Here is an 18,938-nt window from a genome sequence, read left to right on the forward strand (position 1 = left end):
AGACACGTCCAACGGAAGTACCACTTGATCAGACACTATGTTGATAGAGGAGACGTGAGGATGTGCAAAGTACACACCGACGACAACATTGCAGATACTTTGACCAAGCCCGTGCCTAGGCCCAAGCATGATAGTCACACTCGGGCCAAAGGGCTCAGACACATTGGAGAATTATTTTGAAATATTTTCGTTTTATGATAAAACTTGTTTATTGTTATTACAGACATTTATGCTTGATTTATATATATGAGTATCATATTATTATTTAATCACTGCTTGGGATTAGATAAAGTATCCGAATAATTTAATAATTATCAAATGGGCTCATCAAAACTGTTTTGGTAAATGAAACCCCATTAAGTGAACTGATATTATAAAATTATTAGTTGTTCATGGTCTGAGTCATTAACTAGGATACAAATGACTTAATTCAAGACCATATTGTGAGATTGATTGATAACACTGGGTTTCATGTGTTATAGGGACATGGAGATGTCTAATCGATTACATAGGTATGTATGGTGATACATATCGGACAGACCTATCATAGAACTCTTCGGGTTCTTTCTGTAGAGTTCTAGGATTATTCATGATTAGTGAGTTCCTCAGACATGAGTATGATGTAGTCATCATTTGACTGCTGGTATGTCTTTGACACTGCCAAACGCTGAACGTAATAGGTAGTTATAAAAGTAGTGATTGGGATTGCCAAAAGTTGAGTGGGAGATATAGTCTTACAAGATTGAATATGTCCTCCTATTCCATGTATACCATGATACATTTGGAAAGGAACGGTGTCTCGGCCACTTGAAGAGTGAGAACTGTGAAAAACGCATGGCCATGCTCAGATGGATTATTAGTAATCATTTGTACTGACAGTTCGATCTCAAGAGTTCAAGAAACATATTTGGCGATAAAGATGAGTTTCATCATATAGTCAAATAAGACATTAAGTGACAAAGGAATTTTAACATTGCACACTTGTTTCAAGGACAAGTGGGAGATTAAAGGAATTGTGTCCTTTAATTGAACGTGTAATTACTAATTATAAAATGAGACATTTAATGGAGATTTACAATCCGATTATTTTAGGTAATCATAGTGCTTTGCTAGAAGCCAACTATGATTTATGGACTTTATGTTATAAAGTTCATTGCTATTATAATTGGGTCCTACGAGGTCGCACCCTAAGAGTTTATGGACTGGATATATTGGGAGAATTATAATATAAAGTTATATAAGATATAGCTTCGAAATAGAGTTTATTAATAATAAGGAGTTATTGTTAAATAAAGGATAAATTTATTTGTAAATTTTATAAAAGATAATATTTAATTATAGAATTAAATATAACTTTAATTAGTGGATTATAAATAGGAGTGGTTTTTCTATTAGAAACTCTAATCCTATTCCACTTTCTCTATATATACGTGAAAGTGTTACTACTTTCTCTCCCATCATCTTCAACCTAGCAGTTGATTTCTAAGGATCCAGATCTTTGCTCGGGTGGATCAACTAGAGGAGTTTTCAAGAGAGACTCTCAATCTCTCCATTAGAGAAGGCTTTGAACACGCATCAAGAGGTAATTGTTTTTCTTAATTCTTAATCCAATTGATTTATGCAATAGATCCTTCGTTTAGATGTTAAGAAAACGTTTTCTGCATTCCGCTTAGAGCATCTAAAATCCTATATTGCTTTCATACAACCCAAATGTCGAGATCTTCATTTTCGTTTGTATTTATGGTTCATATAGAAAAGAGTTGTTTGCACTTTGTTACCCTAAAGTTACCCCTTTTTAACATTGATACCCAATGTTTTTATTTAACACTTTGATACGCCCAAAGTTTACAACTTTTTTGATTTTGATACCCCGTAGCTTTAATTCCAATGCTATGATACCTCAAAGTTTACACATTTTTTAACTTTGATACCCGATACCAAAGTGTCAAAAACAAACCCTTAAGGTACCAAAGTCAAAAAGGTATAAACCTTGAAGTATCAAAGTGTAAGGCATAAACTTTTTGTTGTTAAACTGAAAAAGTTGTAAACTTTGGAGGTATCAAAGTTCAAAATGGTATAAGCTTTACGGTACTAGAGTGCAAAAAACCCAAAAGAAAATAATTAAATACTCATAAGCATGGTAAGCTCAAGTCAAGTTTGAGGTTAGAATAGCAATCTTTGAAAATTGCAAATTGCACAAAGAACCTGAAAATTTCTAATTTGTGTAAAACACCCTAAAAGTTTTAAAAATTACAAAAAACCATAAATTCAAAAATTTTCATCCTCTGAGGGTTTTTTTACAAAATTTGAAACTTTCATTTCAGGTGCTGTGTATGTAATTTATAAATTTTTAAAATGCTTGTCAGTTTTGACATATTAAGGGTGTTTATTAATTTTTTTGAATTTAAGGTTTTTATTGCAATTTTCAAACTGTTTAGGGTGTTTTCTGCAAAATTCAAAACTTTTAGGTGCTCCGTGTGACTATAGATTTCTTTTAACGGTTTATAAGTATTGATACTTTAAGGGTGGTCATTGAAAATTTTGAAATTAAGTGTTTCGTTGCAGTTTCAAAACTTATAGGGTGATTTCTACAGAAAATGCTCTTAAAATCGAAAATTTTCAAGAACCACCCATAAAGTATCAAAACTTACAAATAGTAAAATATCTGTGATCAATACACAACACCTGAAAATGTAAAAAATTATAAAAATGTATCTTGGAATTTTCAAAAATTAGAGTAAACACCCTAAAAATACAAATTTCTCACAGAACACTTACAGGAAAAAAAAAATCAAACCTTACAAAAAACAGTGCAGAATACGTATATTAGACAGCATCCTAAAAATTTGCTAACAGCCCCTAAAGGTTTGCTATAAGACCAAAACTTTGTAAAACGCACCCCAAAAGTTTGCAAAAAGCGCCCCAAAAGTTCACAAACCCCCCCAAAAATTTGCAAAGAGCCCTCCAAAATTTTGCAAACAACACCTAAAATTTACAAAAACCCCCAAAAGTCCGCAAAAAGCTCCCCAAAAGTTTACAAAGAGCTCTTAAAAGTTTGCAAAAAGACCCCTAAAAGTTTACAAAAAGACCATTTAAAGTTTATATATACAACACTACTATAGTTAAATGGATAAACGGGCAGTCCGCTTATTAAATGGCCGATCAAAAACCCATCCACGTAGCAATTGCTATAAGGACAATAAATGGGCAAAATCTACCCGCCCATTTAACATCAATGAAGCATGTTCCAAATAAACTAAGACCAAATTCGTGAACGAAACACAAAAAAACCCGATACAGGAAATAATAGATCAATTTATACCGCAACATCAGAATATACATACACACGCATTGAGAAGTACAATCAACTAGTCAAGCCTATTGTTGAATCTGCTTAAGCATGCTTACATTTAATACTGCTATATATCTATACCTATAATAATAATAATAATAAGTTACTATAATTGAAATTGAAACCTAAAGGAAAGCCATACATATCTCAAGTTTCAAACAAGGTCACTGTACATATGTACATAAATGAATCAATATCACTAGATCTCAGATGAACCTTGAGAACCTGGAATTTCTTCTTGTTGAACATTTAATGACTGAAGACCCCCTTGCTTAAGAAATGATTCTTTCATCTGCTTGTAATTTTTCAGCTCTTTTAATGCATCAGCAGCAGTCATTGACCTTAAAAGACCAGAAGCAGTAACCGGACCTGAAGCAATGTTTAGTTTCTCTGCTCCAACATCCTTGTCTCCTTCCTTCAGAGTTTGGGAAGATGTTAACGGATTTGGGAGATCTGGTCTCAGAGGCGCAGCAGACTTGAGCATTCTAACAAGAGCACCGATCACTGCATCTGAGGACCTCACCGGGACAAGTTGTCCAGATGCCAAATTCTCATCAGCATCGGCAGGTCCAGCCCTACAGTAAAGAAATAAACTTCATATGTGCATTGGAATGTAGCCTGTAAAAAATGTAATTTGATTTAAAGTCACTTCTATTACACCGAGAATTTGGAGCTGTGGTAAAGGATTGATGATTATAATTTTATATACCAATGTTTCTGCAGGTTGAGTCATTTTTTGTATCGAAAGCGGTACTTATGCAGTCACATCTTTCTAATTCCTTTTCACGTACCGCCAATGAGATTTGAACATGTATTGCTCTAATATCATATTAACTCCATTCAATTACACCAAAACTTTAGAGTTGTGGTGTGAGTTGAGGGTTATAATTTTTATATTCTAACAACACTTGAAAAGGATCAAAATTGAACATGCATTACAATAATCTTCTAACTCATTTCTTCATATTCTCTAGCAACCTTTTCATACTATTAGCAACAACAGACTCACGCAGTCATATCTTTTTCTAATACGTTTATAAATGCTGGTGGTGAGATTTAAACCTGGGTTGCTCTAATACCATACTAAAATCCCTGCCATTAAATCAAAACTTAGGAGTTGTGGTGAGGGTGGGGGATAATTATATACTAACATTGGAAAAGAATCACTGAACATGCACAACGATAATCATCTAATTCATTTCTTGATATTATTAGCAATCTTTTCATATATTATTAACAACAAAATACTCACCGTTACCCTAGGAGATATGAACTGGCTCTGATACATGAACAAAGAAACAAGATAGTACCAAAAGAACACTAGGAGCTTGTATATGTAAATGTGTGTTTGCATTTGTTTGTGTATGTTATCTTCAGTGTTAAATTTAACATTAGATCAAACTCTTCAAGCTAATTTAGGTAGTTGAGAACAAATATAAAACTTAAAAAAGTAGAGTTTTGAAGTATCAATCCGAGACATATTGCAGTTCTACTGGATTTTAAGCATGCCAATTGGATCCATTCAAATTGACTGATACAGTCAATATTAGCTAATAAATGACTAATGCATACAGATGTTAGGAAAAAAAATTAGTGCAAGAGGTGCTTTGAGGTACCAGACAATTCATTTGATTTTATCACATTAGAAGACAAATAAAGGAAAAACCAACGAATGGAAATCTTGTAAGAAAACTCCAAGTTATCCCATGTACTACTAATTGTGACTGAAACTATCAAAATCATTCAAACCCCCAACATCAGTACCGACAAAGAAAAACCAACACCAAAACCAATATTTTATATATAAATGCTCCTTTACGTACCCATATCAGCGGAAAGTATTGTAGAAATAGATAAAACCCTAATCAATCTTTATTGAGATCATAAGAGAGATATATATAGCCATACAATTCCTTCGACTTCTTCCACATGCTTTTTCTGCGTTCCGACCATTTTTTCGTGCAGGTTCACCCACTCCCGAGTCTACTTCAGCTGCTCCTTTAGAGCAAGAACCTGCGCAAGTGTTGGCTCCTCCACAAGAGCCACATTTATTAACGTTCTATTAACCCAATACCCAATACTTAACCTACTACTTAATTTAACACTCCCCCTCAAGCTGGAGCATATATATCTATCATGCCCAGCTTGTCACATATAGTAGAGAACACCTTTGAAGATGTAGCCTTGGTAAGAATATCAGCAAGTTGTTGTGAGGACGGAGTGAATATGAGAGATACTATCTTCTTCTCCCAAGCATCTCTGACAAAATTGCAGTCAACTTCAATATGTTTTGTCCTCTCATGAAATACAGGATTCTGTGCAATGTAAATGGCAGATTGGTTGTCACAATGCATAGGCATGGGTCCAGGTTGAACAAGACCAAGTTCTGTCATAAACTTTCGTAGCCACACCATCTCACAAGCAGTGTGAGCCATTGCTAAACAGTCTTGCGAAGACGGTAGTTGAGTCCCTGATGAATGGCCAAGGAACTTTGAACTCCTTTCGACCTCTGCTGGAAGCAGGCTTAAACGGGGTCAGGAGTGTGGGCGAAACTCAATGGTTCGAACGCTGCTCAGAGGTTATCCTTCGTTTGGAGGAGAAATTACAACGCCTCGAGACCATGGGCCATAGTGACCTTCAGCCGCAAATTATGTCCACTTTGGCTAGTCTTCAGGTCGCTGAAGTGATACACCGGGAAACACTAGAACGGAATTTAGCTGAAAAAGAGCGTCAGATTGCAGAGCTTCGTGAGCGTAACACTCGGAAGCGAGAAGAACTAGAACGCTCAACTGCTTCTATGAATTCGCTTCGGGACAGACTGGTTGAAGCTGAAGCCGAAGTCCTGCGATTGAAAGCTGAACTCTCCCGCGAAGAAGGCATTGTCAACATCCTTAGTACCCAGAATGCAGCTAGTACTTTGGAGTATCATGCACAAGCTCAAGCTCTGGAAGACGCCAGAAAGGAAATGGCGGCCATCATCATACCCAGCGAGGATGAACTCCGAGCAAAGGCTGAAGCTATGGTGCGAGCTAACCACGAGGCGGAGCTAGCTGAACTCAAGGCTCAACTCATCTCTTTTGATTTAATGCATGAGTGAGCTTGGCTTCTGTAATGTTCTTTTGACAAGAACAAAGTTTGTTTTGTATCACTTTCTTTTGGTTCTTGAATAAAAAGTGATATTGACTTCTCATTGTTTCTTGCATTTATCATTTTTTGATTTTAAATACAAGTCACGAGAAATGCCTGAGATGTATTCCTGACTTAGAATATACCTCCACAATGGTTCTGTTGCAGAGAACTCTCTTTATTATCATTTAAGACAACTCTAGAAAGTTTCAAACTGCTGAGGACGAATACTCCCATAATAGGGTTGACTAATAGAATTCTTCCTGTGTTATGTTTTGCTTTAAACACTGAAAGAAGTCTATAAATGCTAGAGGTGTAGTTTTAACTTAGCAAGAGAGATATTGCGATCGGAGCAATTTTGAAGACTTATCGTTCTATTGACGAGAAGCGATAAGTTGATTTTTGTCAGAGGTGTGATTTTAACGTGACAGAAGAAATATTGCGATCAGGGCAATTTTGAGGACTTATCGTTCTATTGACGAGAATCGATAAGTTGATTTTGTCAGAGGTGTGATTTTAACGTGACAGAAGAAATATTGCGATCAGGGCAATTTTGAGGACTTATCGTTCTATTGACGAGAATCGATAAGTTGATTTTGTCAGAGGTGTGATTTTAACGTGACATTTGTGGGGAAAGAATATTATAGCGTCTCACAGGGGAGAACTGCTATATGTTTTATCATCGGAGTGATGAGTTATAAGACTTGTGATTTGATCAAGATTTTGGGGGAGTTTATTACCCCACTGAAAACGAGTTATTTATTGCTCTGCTGAGGAGAGCCAATAAATCGACAATGAGTTGGAGACTTATCATTCTATTTTTTGAGAATTGATAAGTGGATTTTGGGGTGTAGTATTAACCCAATGAGAATTTGAATTCTGCTGAAGAGATACAGAGGTTTTGATTACCACTCTGTTAAGTAGGCTTACCAGTGCATATTCTTCATTTAAAAGAATTGCAACGCTGAGGTGACCCTCGCGTTTAATATTTGAAACGCGAGGCTCAGGCCTTGTGACGTTGGCTTGGGCTTTGCATTTGGGAAACTTGAACGCGGATGTGAGCTTCGCGTTTTGAAAGATGGTTGGGATTCATTCCTAGAATCCTGTGCCATCTTAACAGCTTGGTGGCTGTTATAAATAGACCTGAGTGGTCATATCAAAAGTCACTTGACTTTCAAGACTTTCGACTATTTTCAAGAACGAGAATTCTCGTTTGATTCCGGTGAGATCTCCGACGGTCTTCGTCTCCCTCATTCAAAGGAATTTCCTCCGATCGACTGCATCAATGGCGCCTCGGAGAAGAGGTTCGAACTCCAAGAAAGTCGCCGGAGCGACTTCCGAAGTGCCGTCGGCTGAGGACGCCGGCGGTGCTCTTGTTCATGCGGAAACATCGTCGTCGTCACCGCTGCTGCGGGGGCTTCCCTGTCGTGGTGAGTGCCACCCGAAATAACTTGCCTTGGCAAGTTCTCTGAAAACCCTAGATGGGTTCTTGATAACGAGGAAGATGACTCGTTTCAACTCAATGAAAACGCGGGGTTGGGATCCCATGTGGGTCTCGACCCTCGCGTTCAAGTTTTTCAACGCGAGGTTGACCTTCGCGTTTGAGGCTTCTGACGCGAGGTTCGACCTTCGCGTTGGAGATTTCGATATGAGCCTTTAACCCTTTATGTTTCAGGCTATGCCTTTATGTTGATAGCTCGCCGCTAACTTCTGCTTTTGATTGTGCAGTACTTCTCCCAAACGTGCCACTTTCACAAGAGCATCATTTTGGGTACATCGGGGGACCTGACGCGAATGAAATATTTAGTCTTCAGAACCAAATTCCATTGTGTACTTATCCTGATTCGGAAAGAGCGGAAATGATTAAATTCCCTCAATGCTCTACTCTCAGGATTTTGATAACTGACTTGGACTTGGAGACCCCTGTTGGCCGTGCCCAGTTTCCTAAACCAGCGTTCATATTTGGAGATCGCATACCAGCTAATGATCATCTCACATGTATGGAAGACTCAAAGCTGCTGCGGAGAGTTGATAATCGCTTTTTATTTCTCCCTAGCATGAAGAGGATGTACCCTCTCTCCTACTTTCTGAATGTGAGCTGCCGTCGGGGCTTGACCTTTGACATAGTAAAAGAGAAGGAGGATGTGTCGCTTGGATTTGGTCGGCGAGCTCGTGCGCAAATCGGGGGGCAACTAAAGGGGTTAAGACCTGGTTTGTTTGAGAAGAAGGAGCTGGTTCAGGAGATGCCACGTCCAGCGAACATCTTTATTCGCCAATTCCTTGCAACTCAGGGTGAATTCTCTACCCAGACGTTCAGATCTCCTGGATGGATCTGTTCCGGAGAAGGAGGTTGGTGGACCCGTATGGTTGACTTTGTTCTTGAAGAGCTTAAGGACTCGCTCACTCAATCGGGTCTCACAATTCCGGTGTTAGCTACACGACAGGGAGTCGTGCAGAGTCTTCATAATTTCTTCGCTATGTTGGAGAAATATAACCCTGACAGCTGCACATTCTTTACGCCTGCTGGAGAGTTAGGTTTTGCTCTTCATGAGATGCAGGCAGTGTCGGGGCTGTCGCTTGGAAAAATGCCCTACGAGGAGTTCATTCCCACCACCGAGGAACTTTCTCTACTGAAGGTGGCGCACCCGGAAATTTGTGCTACTTTCTGGGAGCTGATGTGCCACTTCCACATATGTGCCCAAGTCTTTGGGATGCGTGGAGGGGGCATTATGCATACCACGTGGGCAGACTACCTCTTTCAGAATTTAAACCAAAAAGATGTAGCCGTATACCGCGTTGCAGTTCTCTCTCTTAAGGATGCCAAAGCTCGAATTACGGCTTCCAGTGCTACCTATAAGACAGAGCATACCGAGGATGATTTTGAAGCTGGTGTCGAATTCGAAAATTTCCACTACCAAGCCACAGTTCCTATCTCTGACACGGCTCTGCTTGCAGGCTTCTTCATGATTTGGTTGAAGCGGTGCGTGGTACCGTCAAGACCGATAGAGGCAATATTAGCTGAGGTAGTGTACCCAGCTGTTTTGCTAGCGCATGGGAGACCTGTGAGCCTCCTTACTGCTATGGTTGGCTGTATTCAGAATGGCCTGAGGGTGTTGACTTCAGAACTCCTCAGTGCTTCGAGAGTCAAAGCCGCTAAGAAGAAAGCTGGAAAAGCTCCTCAACCACGTGTACCAGTGCCATACACATATTTAATGGCCTGGTTCGTGTTGCATTCGGGGCGGTTAGGGTTTTGGGAGATAAGGGCGGCGGCTAGGGTTTGGGAGGGAACCTTGCTCTGATACCATGTAGAAATAGATAAAACCCTAATCAATCTTTATTGAGATCATAAGAGAGATATATATAGCCATACAATAGGCGGGGCGGTTAGGGTTTTGGGAGATAAGGGCGGCGGCTAGGGTTTGGGAGGGAACCTTGCTCTGATACCATGTAGAAATAGATAAAACCCTAATCAATCTTTATTGAGATCATAAGAGAGATATATATAGCCATACAATAGGGTTAAGGTTAATGGGTAACGTTCTATTAACCCAATACCCAATACTTAACCTACTACTTAATTTAACAAGTATTATAAATGATTCCTTTAAATACAGCTATAACCAATGCCAAATAAGCTCTTCATGCAAATATCAGGAAAGTCAGAGTATTATGCTCGTTGTGTATGTGCGTGTTCATAATGCCCATTTCCCTCGACAAGAGCATCCCACGAGACAAAGGATGTCCTGCAGTTATGAGAGAAGTTGAAAAGGAGAGGAGATACAGCAAAATGCACAAGTAGCCTGCATATATTCTCTGCTAAGAAACTCCTTTTCCCACTTTTCCATGAAAAGGAAGAAGAGAAGATGTATGCACGCTTTGGGATATAATAGGAACTTACTCTCTCCACTTCCCACAAGAAAAAAACACCCCTTCTGTTTCTTTATTGCACTTTTTTCTGTGTTGTTGGGCTGGTCCTTTTTTTATATGTTTTCTTTACAAAGAGGGGTGTGTTTAACTGATTGAAAACTTACTATTCTCAAGAATAAGACTAATCTACACACGTTGATTACTCTGGGCTTCAGCCGGTCACACCAAAACATGAACAACTAACCTGGTTATTTTGAGTTTTAGCCACTCATGGTCTTTCAAACCACAGTAAAGATAAAACCAACTAACATGTAATTTAGAAATGACAATCACGGTAGTGGTTATGTGTATAACTATATCAATCAAAGAATAAAATGGACAAATTACTTTTTAATAGGGAGAAAGTTTCTCTTTGCATGCTGGTGAAACGAAGGTTAAGACCATGTAACTTCAGTGCCCAAATGAGTATAACGCTGGAATCTTTTTGCAAGCTGCATCTATAAAGTAACCAAACAATATTAATTGAAAAGAAACATAAACATTTGGCCTCAAACCAATTATGTAAGCTTCACTATATAGTCCTTTAAGCTTCACTATATAATCCTGCCAGTAGCGATATCCAGGTCAACATCCTAACTAAGAGAAAACATTCTAGACCATGTTCATGCTCATGGAGGCTTTTAAGCATATCCATCCAAACATGCATGGTCAGTTGGTCATCCTACCATAAATCTTGTAGAAGGGTAATTTACATGTTTGTAATTGAAAATATTATATTTGCATTTGCGCAAATCGATTCTACCTGCCTTACTGGATCAAACATTTTGCTATAATATGCATTAATATATACCACTAACTCCGACATCCGCAGTCAAATTAGTGCTAGATTTGATTTCACTGTCCAGCTGTAATAGTTCATACAGTAATCAAGACCGTCAAAATTAGTGATATGATGACTAGCGGAGAAGGCATATGTTGAAGCTGGGCTCATGCACCAAACCAGGCTGGATCGTGATTTCACCATGTCCAAATAAGGCGTAATTAATTTAGAAGATCGCTCACCCCACGTCCCTCACTTCTTCTGCTAAATTCCCAGCCCAATAAAGTTATACTTCCACCTTTTAGTTAACTCATTATCAATGAGGGTAGATAAAAATATAATCGAACTTAAGAGCATATTTAGTCATCAATGTGAGCAAGCAAAAGTAGCAAGTTAAGTCATAAATTCACAAAGAAGGGTTTTTATTATACTACATAACTAAAGTTCCAGTAGTACTGTCATCAACAAAAAGGCAAACTTCTGACTGGGGGATAATAACTATAACCACTCTCTATATAACTAACAAGCTAAACCGCAAAGCATACCAAGAAATACGATCCTTACATTATAAACTAACACATCAGCATGGTGTTAAAGAAAGCACATTTACCAGTAAGAATAAAATATGTGAAGGAAGAAGAAGATAGTGAAAACAAGAAACTGCCAGAACCATTAATCTATTAGTTTTTGTAGGATTAATAGAATATCAATACTCTCTACTTATTATTAGATATATAAAGTTTATTGCAAACTTTCAAGAAACTAAGCTGTAAAACCACAACACAGTAGGTTACAGAAAGAACTTAATCCTCTGTTTGGCAACTTTGAAAATAACCAAGTTCACTTTTAAACTAATTCTACTTGGCCTAAGCTAAGTCTAAACTAGACTTTATTGAACTAGTTCTAGTTCAAACTTAGTTTGGCTAATTTTTAGACTGTACATATTTGGCCCATTCTAACATAGTTCTCTTTTGAACCAAGGGTGACTTGGTTTGTTTCTAGTCTAGTTATTGAGCAAATTTGGGTCCACCTTTTTAATTTGCCAAACTAGGGCCAAGAACATGGACCCGTTTTGTACCCACTAAAACAAGTTTATTGAGTTTGCCAAACAAACCCTAAGGGATTAAACCAATCTGATGCATATTGTCCTTTAGGCTCTCATGCAGTCTCCCCTATGTGGCTAGGTGTTAGTAGACTGCTCCTGAAAAAAAACGCGAGGACTGCCGTATTTCTAATCATGTGTAATTACTGAATTACTAGAGATATCATGGATTCCTTGTGCGCTAATCCAGATCTAGTCCTGCTCACATGGTCATCCCCACACACAAGTGGATTAAAGTGAACTTCAAAACACATGCTGGTATCCAAAAAGAAAATGTTTTTTGTCTCTAAAAACACTGCGTGAATCCCACTTCTGGCATGGTATAATTGGCTTCTCGTGAGAGAAATTCTAGCAGGGTGGACCAAAGGGTAAATTCTCAAAGGAACCAAGACTCTTCAATGTCTTTTGAAGTGACTTCAGGTTTTCTCCGAGCATTTGCATACATCACGCCAAATTATCGTTTATAAAAAAATATAATGTCTGTATTACTGCTTTATCTAGAGATGATTCATATGAAGACCTTTTACTTGGGGAATTGATCACAGTCACCAATTCTGTGGATTATGGTGTCGTAACAATTTACCAGTATGCCTAGTCAGACAAGATAATAAGGGGTACATTCAGTCTGTTGAATATGATCAGCATGCCAAGGTACCCTAATGGCTTTATCCAAGATTCATATTTTTTAATCTCCAAGCTTCCAAAGTGCAAGAATATGGATGGAAAGTAACAATAAGACATATAAAACAGGCTAATAGAATAGCTATTGGGGGGTATAAAGGAAAAACGACATGTAGTTTTAACCAGTCAAATCTTCGAACTAATGGACAGAGTTCTAACAAGGTGCATAGAGAAGCTAAAATTATCACAAAAATGAAGTTGTGAGCCGCATACTATCCTGTATTGTTAGACAAGCCTGTTATCGTTATCCAGTCAAATGAATAACAAAGCCAAAGCATACCATACTAACATAAACGGTAAGAATTGTATTCCAACAAAATGAAATCGACCTAGACAAGGCACAACATTGACCTGGATGTATGTATAACAGATCTATGATATGCTATGCATGACACAATCATCAACCATTAACCGTTAAGTCTGACTTTTAAAACACCTGAATCAAATGATTGTTTGCACTAACATACCTGTATGGATCCACTAGATCTTCATCATCTGCAGCAAATGGGCAGGCAAGCTCAGGGTCATCAAACTCATCCAGGAAAGAAAATCTACTAGAGCTCCCAGATGGGATACGTGGTGAAGAGCAAGATGATAACTTCTGACCAGATAAGTTCCCAACTTCATCTTTCCCGGAATATAATATCTGAAGCAGAAAGGAATAGAGTTTCAAGGTAGTCAATCTAAAAAATGTAAAATTTAATTCCGTAATTTTGTAACACTCTTTTTCTGCATTAGGATGAAGCATTAGATACTACCTTCTGCAGGGTCATGCCACTATGAAGGTTGCCCGAGCCTTTCTTCAGTTGTAACCTACTTTCAGGTGAAGTTTGAGATGCAGAAGCAGTAGTCACTTGAGCTCTAAGAAGATTCGCCTTAGAGGAAAATCCAGCCTTCCCACTCTTTGGAGAAGGGGATGGAGGCAAACCTTGAGTAACTAATCCACTATTCATCCCAAGCCTGGGCAAGGGAATGCTGACTGGGGCACTTTCTGCCCGTAGCAGAGAACTTTGCAAATGGGAACCAGGCAAATGGGTTGGTGGTGAAGGGGAAGAAGATGGTGAGTATGGAGGTGAAGGCCAATACTCATCAAAACTCGTGTTCTTCTTATGGGCTGACAACGATGAGTCATGTGAAGCTGGACATGTAGATGGAGAGTGATCATGTGGATGAACCCGAGGAGGAAGGCCAGCACTTGGAGTAGAATTCAAAGCACGAGAATCAGAGTACGTAGGCGATGGCGAGGCAGATACGGAAGGTGGTCCATGATCATTGCTCCAACTATGCCTTCTGGTAAATGAAATATAAGTAGGCAGTGATCCTGTAGATGGAAGCGAGTGCAGCCTCTTAAGAGGATCAGTTGTTGGGCTCCCAACATAATCCGGTATGAACTGTGTTGATATTGGTGTAGAAGGCTCAGAACTCACATCGTCCAGTGATGGAAGATAAGAAACTGATAATGATAACCTTCCACAGGGCGTGTCAACAGGCACAAAATTGAACTGTTTCATATCTGCCTCCTCTGCTCGAGTGAACGGCTCAACAAAAGAAGATATTTTGTGGGAGAGGCTCAAGGTGCAAATTCGGCCAGAGGAATTAAGGTCTCGAAAAACTTTATATGCTGGCAAAAGCCGGACAGTAGAATACAAAGACCGAAGCATAACAATTGTTCTCTTGTATGTTTTCTTATACATAGATGGAATCTCAGATGAGTGAGAGCTACTACCACTTCGTTTACTACTTGAATGCACCTCCCTTGGAATGTTGGAGCTTTTCCTGCTTTCATACTGAACAACCCATCTCTCTACAGTTTTTTCACTCCTGTTACTTGGCAAGAACTCATCATGCCCGGTCCTCCTACGGGCCAAGATTATGTCAACAACCAAGGGTTCAAGATTGCTCTGCCGCCACAAGTCAAAGTTCTCTAGTGCAGCTGGGCAATCCCTTAAGGCCAAGTTGAACCACTTGTCCCTCGGCCGGCCACTTGAGGAAGATGAGGATGATGATGGAGAGGATGTGAAGAGGTCTGCAGAGTAGTTTCGGGAAGAGACATAGGGAGACCTGGATTCAAGTATGATGTGGAGGCTCTTGGCAAAGAATTCAGTGATTACTTGCTCGATTATAGCAGGTTCAGAAGCAGAACTAGAAGGGGATGATGCCATTGTAAAAAAACCAAAAGATAAGAAGTTTAACTTATCTCGCTTATTTTAGGATACTTAGGGGTGAATTCTGGAGAAAGAAACTTCCATAGTTTTCCAACAAGAAAAACACTAAGAAGCTACTGTTTTATCTGGACACTGATCGCTTCGAGCTGGTTCAAGAATCCACAAAACAAACTCTCAGAACGCGATGTAGATCACTCTTAAGAGAACTTTTCCATGATCAATCTGCTACACTTCTAGGGTCTAGGGTTTTAGCACAAACGAACTCTCAGAACGCGATGTAGATCACTCTTAAGCAAACTTTTCCATGATCAATCTGCTACACTTTTAGGGTTTTAGCACAAACGAACTCTCAGAACGCGATGTAGATCACTCTTAAGCAAACTTTTCGATGATCAATCTGCTACACTTCTAGGGTTTTAGCACAAAAAACTCTCAGAACGCGATGTAGATCACTCTTAAGCAAACCTTTCCATGATCAATCTGCTACACTTCTAGGGTTTTATCACTCTGTGGTTTCGATAGTAGCTTCAGGGGGGCCGAAGAAATTTCGAAGGAAGAAACACTAGAAATTGAGGGTTCAATCAGAAATTGAAGCTGATTTCTTCGGATTGGTTCAAGAATTCACAAAACAAACTCTCAAAAGGGGATATAATCACCGTAAAACTGAATTTTTCATGATCAATCTGCTACGCTTCTAGGGTTTTAGTACACAATTACTACATATACCCTTCGATATGAGACAATTAATTAGACAAAAACTTCCCAAAATTCAAAAGAATTACTACTTCAAGAACGATATCTATATCCAAAATTAGTAAGCGATTCGCACAAAAGGACGCGAATCAAACGAATGAAATCGAAAAAAGGGTAAGAATTCACCTTTTTAGGGGGAAATTCTCAGCGAGTTTTGAAATCTCGAAGCCGTTGGATTCGAAGGGGGTTTTAAAAAATAAATCTTTGGCTTTTTAAAGCAGCAAATTAAATTTCCCTTTTTTCAAAATTGGGAAACCCTAGGTCGACGGTTGCGTTCGTGCGCGGAGGGGGACTACTCCGTATTTACGGATATGCCACTGGTCTTCTTTTTTAGGGAAATTACGGACAAGCCCTTCGCGAGCATGTGAATAGCTTTGACGCTTCGAAGAGGAGAAGCTACGGATGGTCGGCTATTTATAGGATGTGGTTACTGTTACTTCCGGTAAGGTTAGCTGAGCGGTGACCGAATTGAGTGGGTTGGGCTTGAAGGGAAATTGTACAGAGAAGCCCATTGTATCTGTCTCTTAGGGGGGGTTATTCATTGGTGTAAAAATTGGGATAATGGGATAATTTTTGGAACACCACTTTTTGGTGTTATTCATTGGTATAATTGGAACTGGGGTAAACTCTTTGGTGTTATTGATTTGTTGGTGTAATTGGGGGAAAAAAACTCCATTACCCCTAAAATTATCCCAGCTATATAAGCTTGACTCAGCCCCCAGCCCAAAATTTACCCCCTTTCGCCTCCTGGAACAAAAGAGAGGGGATCGATTACTCCACTTCCGATCTCGAGCTCAAGCGAGATCACGATCGCCGTCGTCGTTCTCGAGGGCGTTCACCCGTTCCTCCGTCATCGTTCTCGAGCCTGAGCCAGCTCCGCCGTCGCCGTCCTCGAGGTCGCTCGCGCCGTTCTCGAGCTCGTTCGCCCGAGCTGCTGCCGCCGTTCTCGAGCGCCGGATCTGACGTCGTCTCCTCCGCCGCCTCCTCCGCACCACCGGCTCAACCTACCCAACCCAGGTACCTTGGCCTTCAATTATATCTCAGTTCATATAGTTGATCTGAAAAGTGTTCATTTTTTTTTGAGAAAAATGGGCTCAATTTCTCAGAGAATGTGTTCAATGTTCAATGTTCATGTTCCAACAATATGTGACTTTTTAAATTCACCTCATGTCGATCATTTCAGAAACTATCCAGACCTTTATACTTCTCAGATATCTGAATTCTTGGAGGATTATGTGCTAACCTGTCACAAAGACTCGTAGAATATTTTCCTTAGATGTATGTAATTAGTTTTTTCTTTTTCTTTTTCTCTCCAATTTTTTCCCCTGGTTGTAATTTTTCCAGGCATTACTATTGTTCAAACTGGTGAGATATTGTAAAGATTGCATACATAAAGAAAAATAGAGAATTATACAAAATTTTCATTCATCTTCTTTCTATATTTGGGGTTGTTGTTATGACTGGTTGGCCTTTTACAGGCCTTGTATGAACTGTAGATTGCCTTAATTGAGTTAATGCAAGTGAAATAATTTCAGTTCATGGTTAAGCAAATGACAGGTTGTGTTTCCAGAGAATTAATTGTGTGTGTATGGTAATTTGATCCGGACAGGCACAAAAGGGGAGAATTTTCATGCTAATTGAAAGATTGTTGAATATTTGGAAGAAAACAGAGGAACAATTTCAAATATCCAAATTAATCAGTCATGTGTGCTTTTATAAGGTGAAGCTTAAATTGACAGATATTTGATAGCATTTGACCTCTTAATTGTTATTGAAAATTTGAGTTCCCCAACCATTATGCAGGGTCACATTATATCACTTTATGACATTTTCCCCATATATTTCCCTCTTGTTCTTTTGATCAAATGGAATAGATATCCAACAATGAGGTGACTAATTTGCTGCATCTTTTATCTATAATGAGGTGAATAGATATCCATTTTATGTTTCACTTGTCACTGTCACGTTTACTTTTCACTTCTAAAGTGGCAATTGATAGAGTTATGGAAATTTCGGATCATACAGACCAATATGAGTATATAACAATTTTATTTGCTCACTATTTTGTAGAAGACTTTGGTTCAACCTTAATTATATAATAATTAGTAACAATTCTTGTTGTTCGAATCAGGATGCTACTAGTTATGTTGATTGGTGGTGAAGTTCCCTTCTGTTGATTTTACATGATACCTGTCATATGATCTGGCATCAAACTATCAAGACTGCCAAAGAAATCAAAGTAATGGAATTCTTACTATTTTTTTGTGAATATATTGTATTAAAAATCTTACTATTATTTGATCTCGTTTCCTAATACAGGATGGAAGATAATCTTTTTGGCGGCATGTGGTCAGAGGGGGAGGTAGTGTTGGGGTGTTTGGCGCGGTGAGGGAAGGTGAGCGGAGGAGGGTGGTGGCACAACGGCGGCGGTCACAATTCGATGTTGAAACCATTTATCTTGTATTGTTGTGATAATTTGATGTTGAAACTATGTACTTGTGAATTTTCTTGTATTGTTATGATAATTTGACATTGAAACTATGTACTTGTGATAATTTGATGTTGAAACTATGCTCTGGTGATTTGTATGACAGTTGAAAAATTTGATGTTGAAACTATGCTCTGGTGATTTGTATGACAGTTGAAAAATTTTGTGTGTTATTAAAGATTTGGGGTTGTATGTTTGAACAATTATTGGATTTGTATGACAGTTGAAAAATTTTGTGTGTTATTAAAGATTTGGGGTTGTATGTTTGAACAATTATTGTAATTAAAAAATTTGCTAATATAGCATAAATATTAAAATAAACATCAAAATATTCAAAGATTGATTAATATTATTATTATTATATTATTTTTATTATTTTATATTAAAATAATCTTAGAAATAATATTATTGTATATTATAACTATTATTTATTTAATCATTTGATGTTATGTCAAGTTAAACTTGAATTTAATTGAGCTATATATATAATATTATAAAAAGATGTCATACTAAATTGTCCCACTTAAATTGTCTCATTACCCCATTTTACCCCAATTTATCCCACTCAATTATCCCATTGGGTA

General features: G+C 38.4%; 1 protein-coding gene and 1 long non-coding RNA gene across 3 annotated transcripts; one reads left to right on the forward strand and one right to left on the reverse strand.

The window, feature by feature from the left end:
• On the reverse strand, nucleotides 3,296-16,237 carry LOC109830378 (autophagy-related protein 13b-like). Of its 2 annotated transcripts, XM_020397629.1 has the most exons (4): nucleotides 13,707-16,237; nucleotides 13,416-13,594; nucleotides 10,733-10,842; nucleotides 3,729-3,927 (listed from the first exon to the last, which is right to left on the reverse strand). In XM_020397629.1, exons 1-4 carry the CDS (start codon nucleotides 15,108-15,110, stop codon nucleotides 3,872-3,874), a joined length of 1,749 nt encoding a protein of 582 aa, XP_020253218.1. In that variant the 5' UTR covers nucleotides 15,111-16,237; the 3' UTR covers nucleotides 3,729-3,871. The 2 variants fall into 2 exon arrangements, with proteins under 2 accessions (XP_020253217.1, XP_020253218.1); XM_020397628.1 differs by lacking the exon at nucleotides 10,733-10,842 and having other exon boundaries at nucleotides 3,296-3,927.
• LOC109830379 lies at nucleotides 16,790-18,459 on the forward strand. The gene is made up of 3 exons (XR_002244276.1): nucleotides 16,790-16,883; nucleotides 17,998-18,105; nucleotides 18,186-18,459. It is a non-coding gene; the product is annotated as an uncharacterized LOC109830379 (long non-coding RNA).

This window comes from Asparagus officinalis, chromosome 2 (genome assembly GCF_001876935.1).
Source record: "Asparagus officinalis chromosome 2, Aspof.V1, whole genome shotgun sequence".
Classification (NCBI taxonomy): Eukaryota; Viridiplantae; Streptophyta; class Magnoliopsida; order Asparagales; family Asparagaceae; genus Asparagus; species Asparagus officinalis.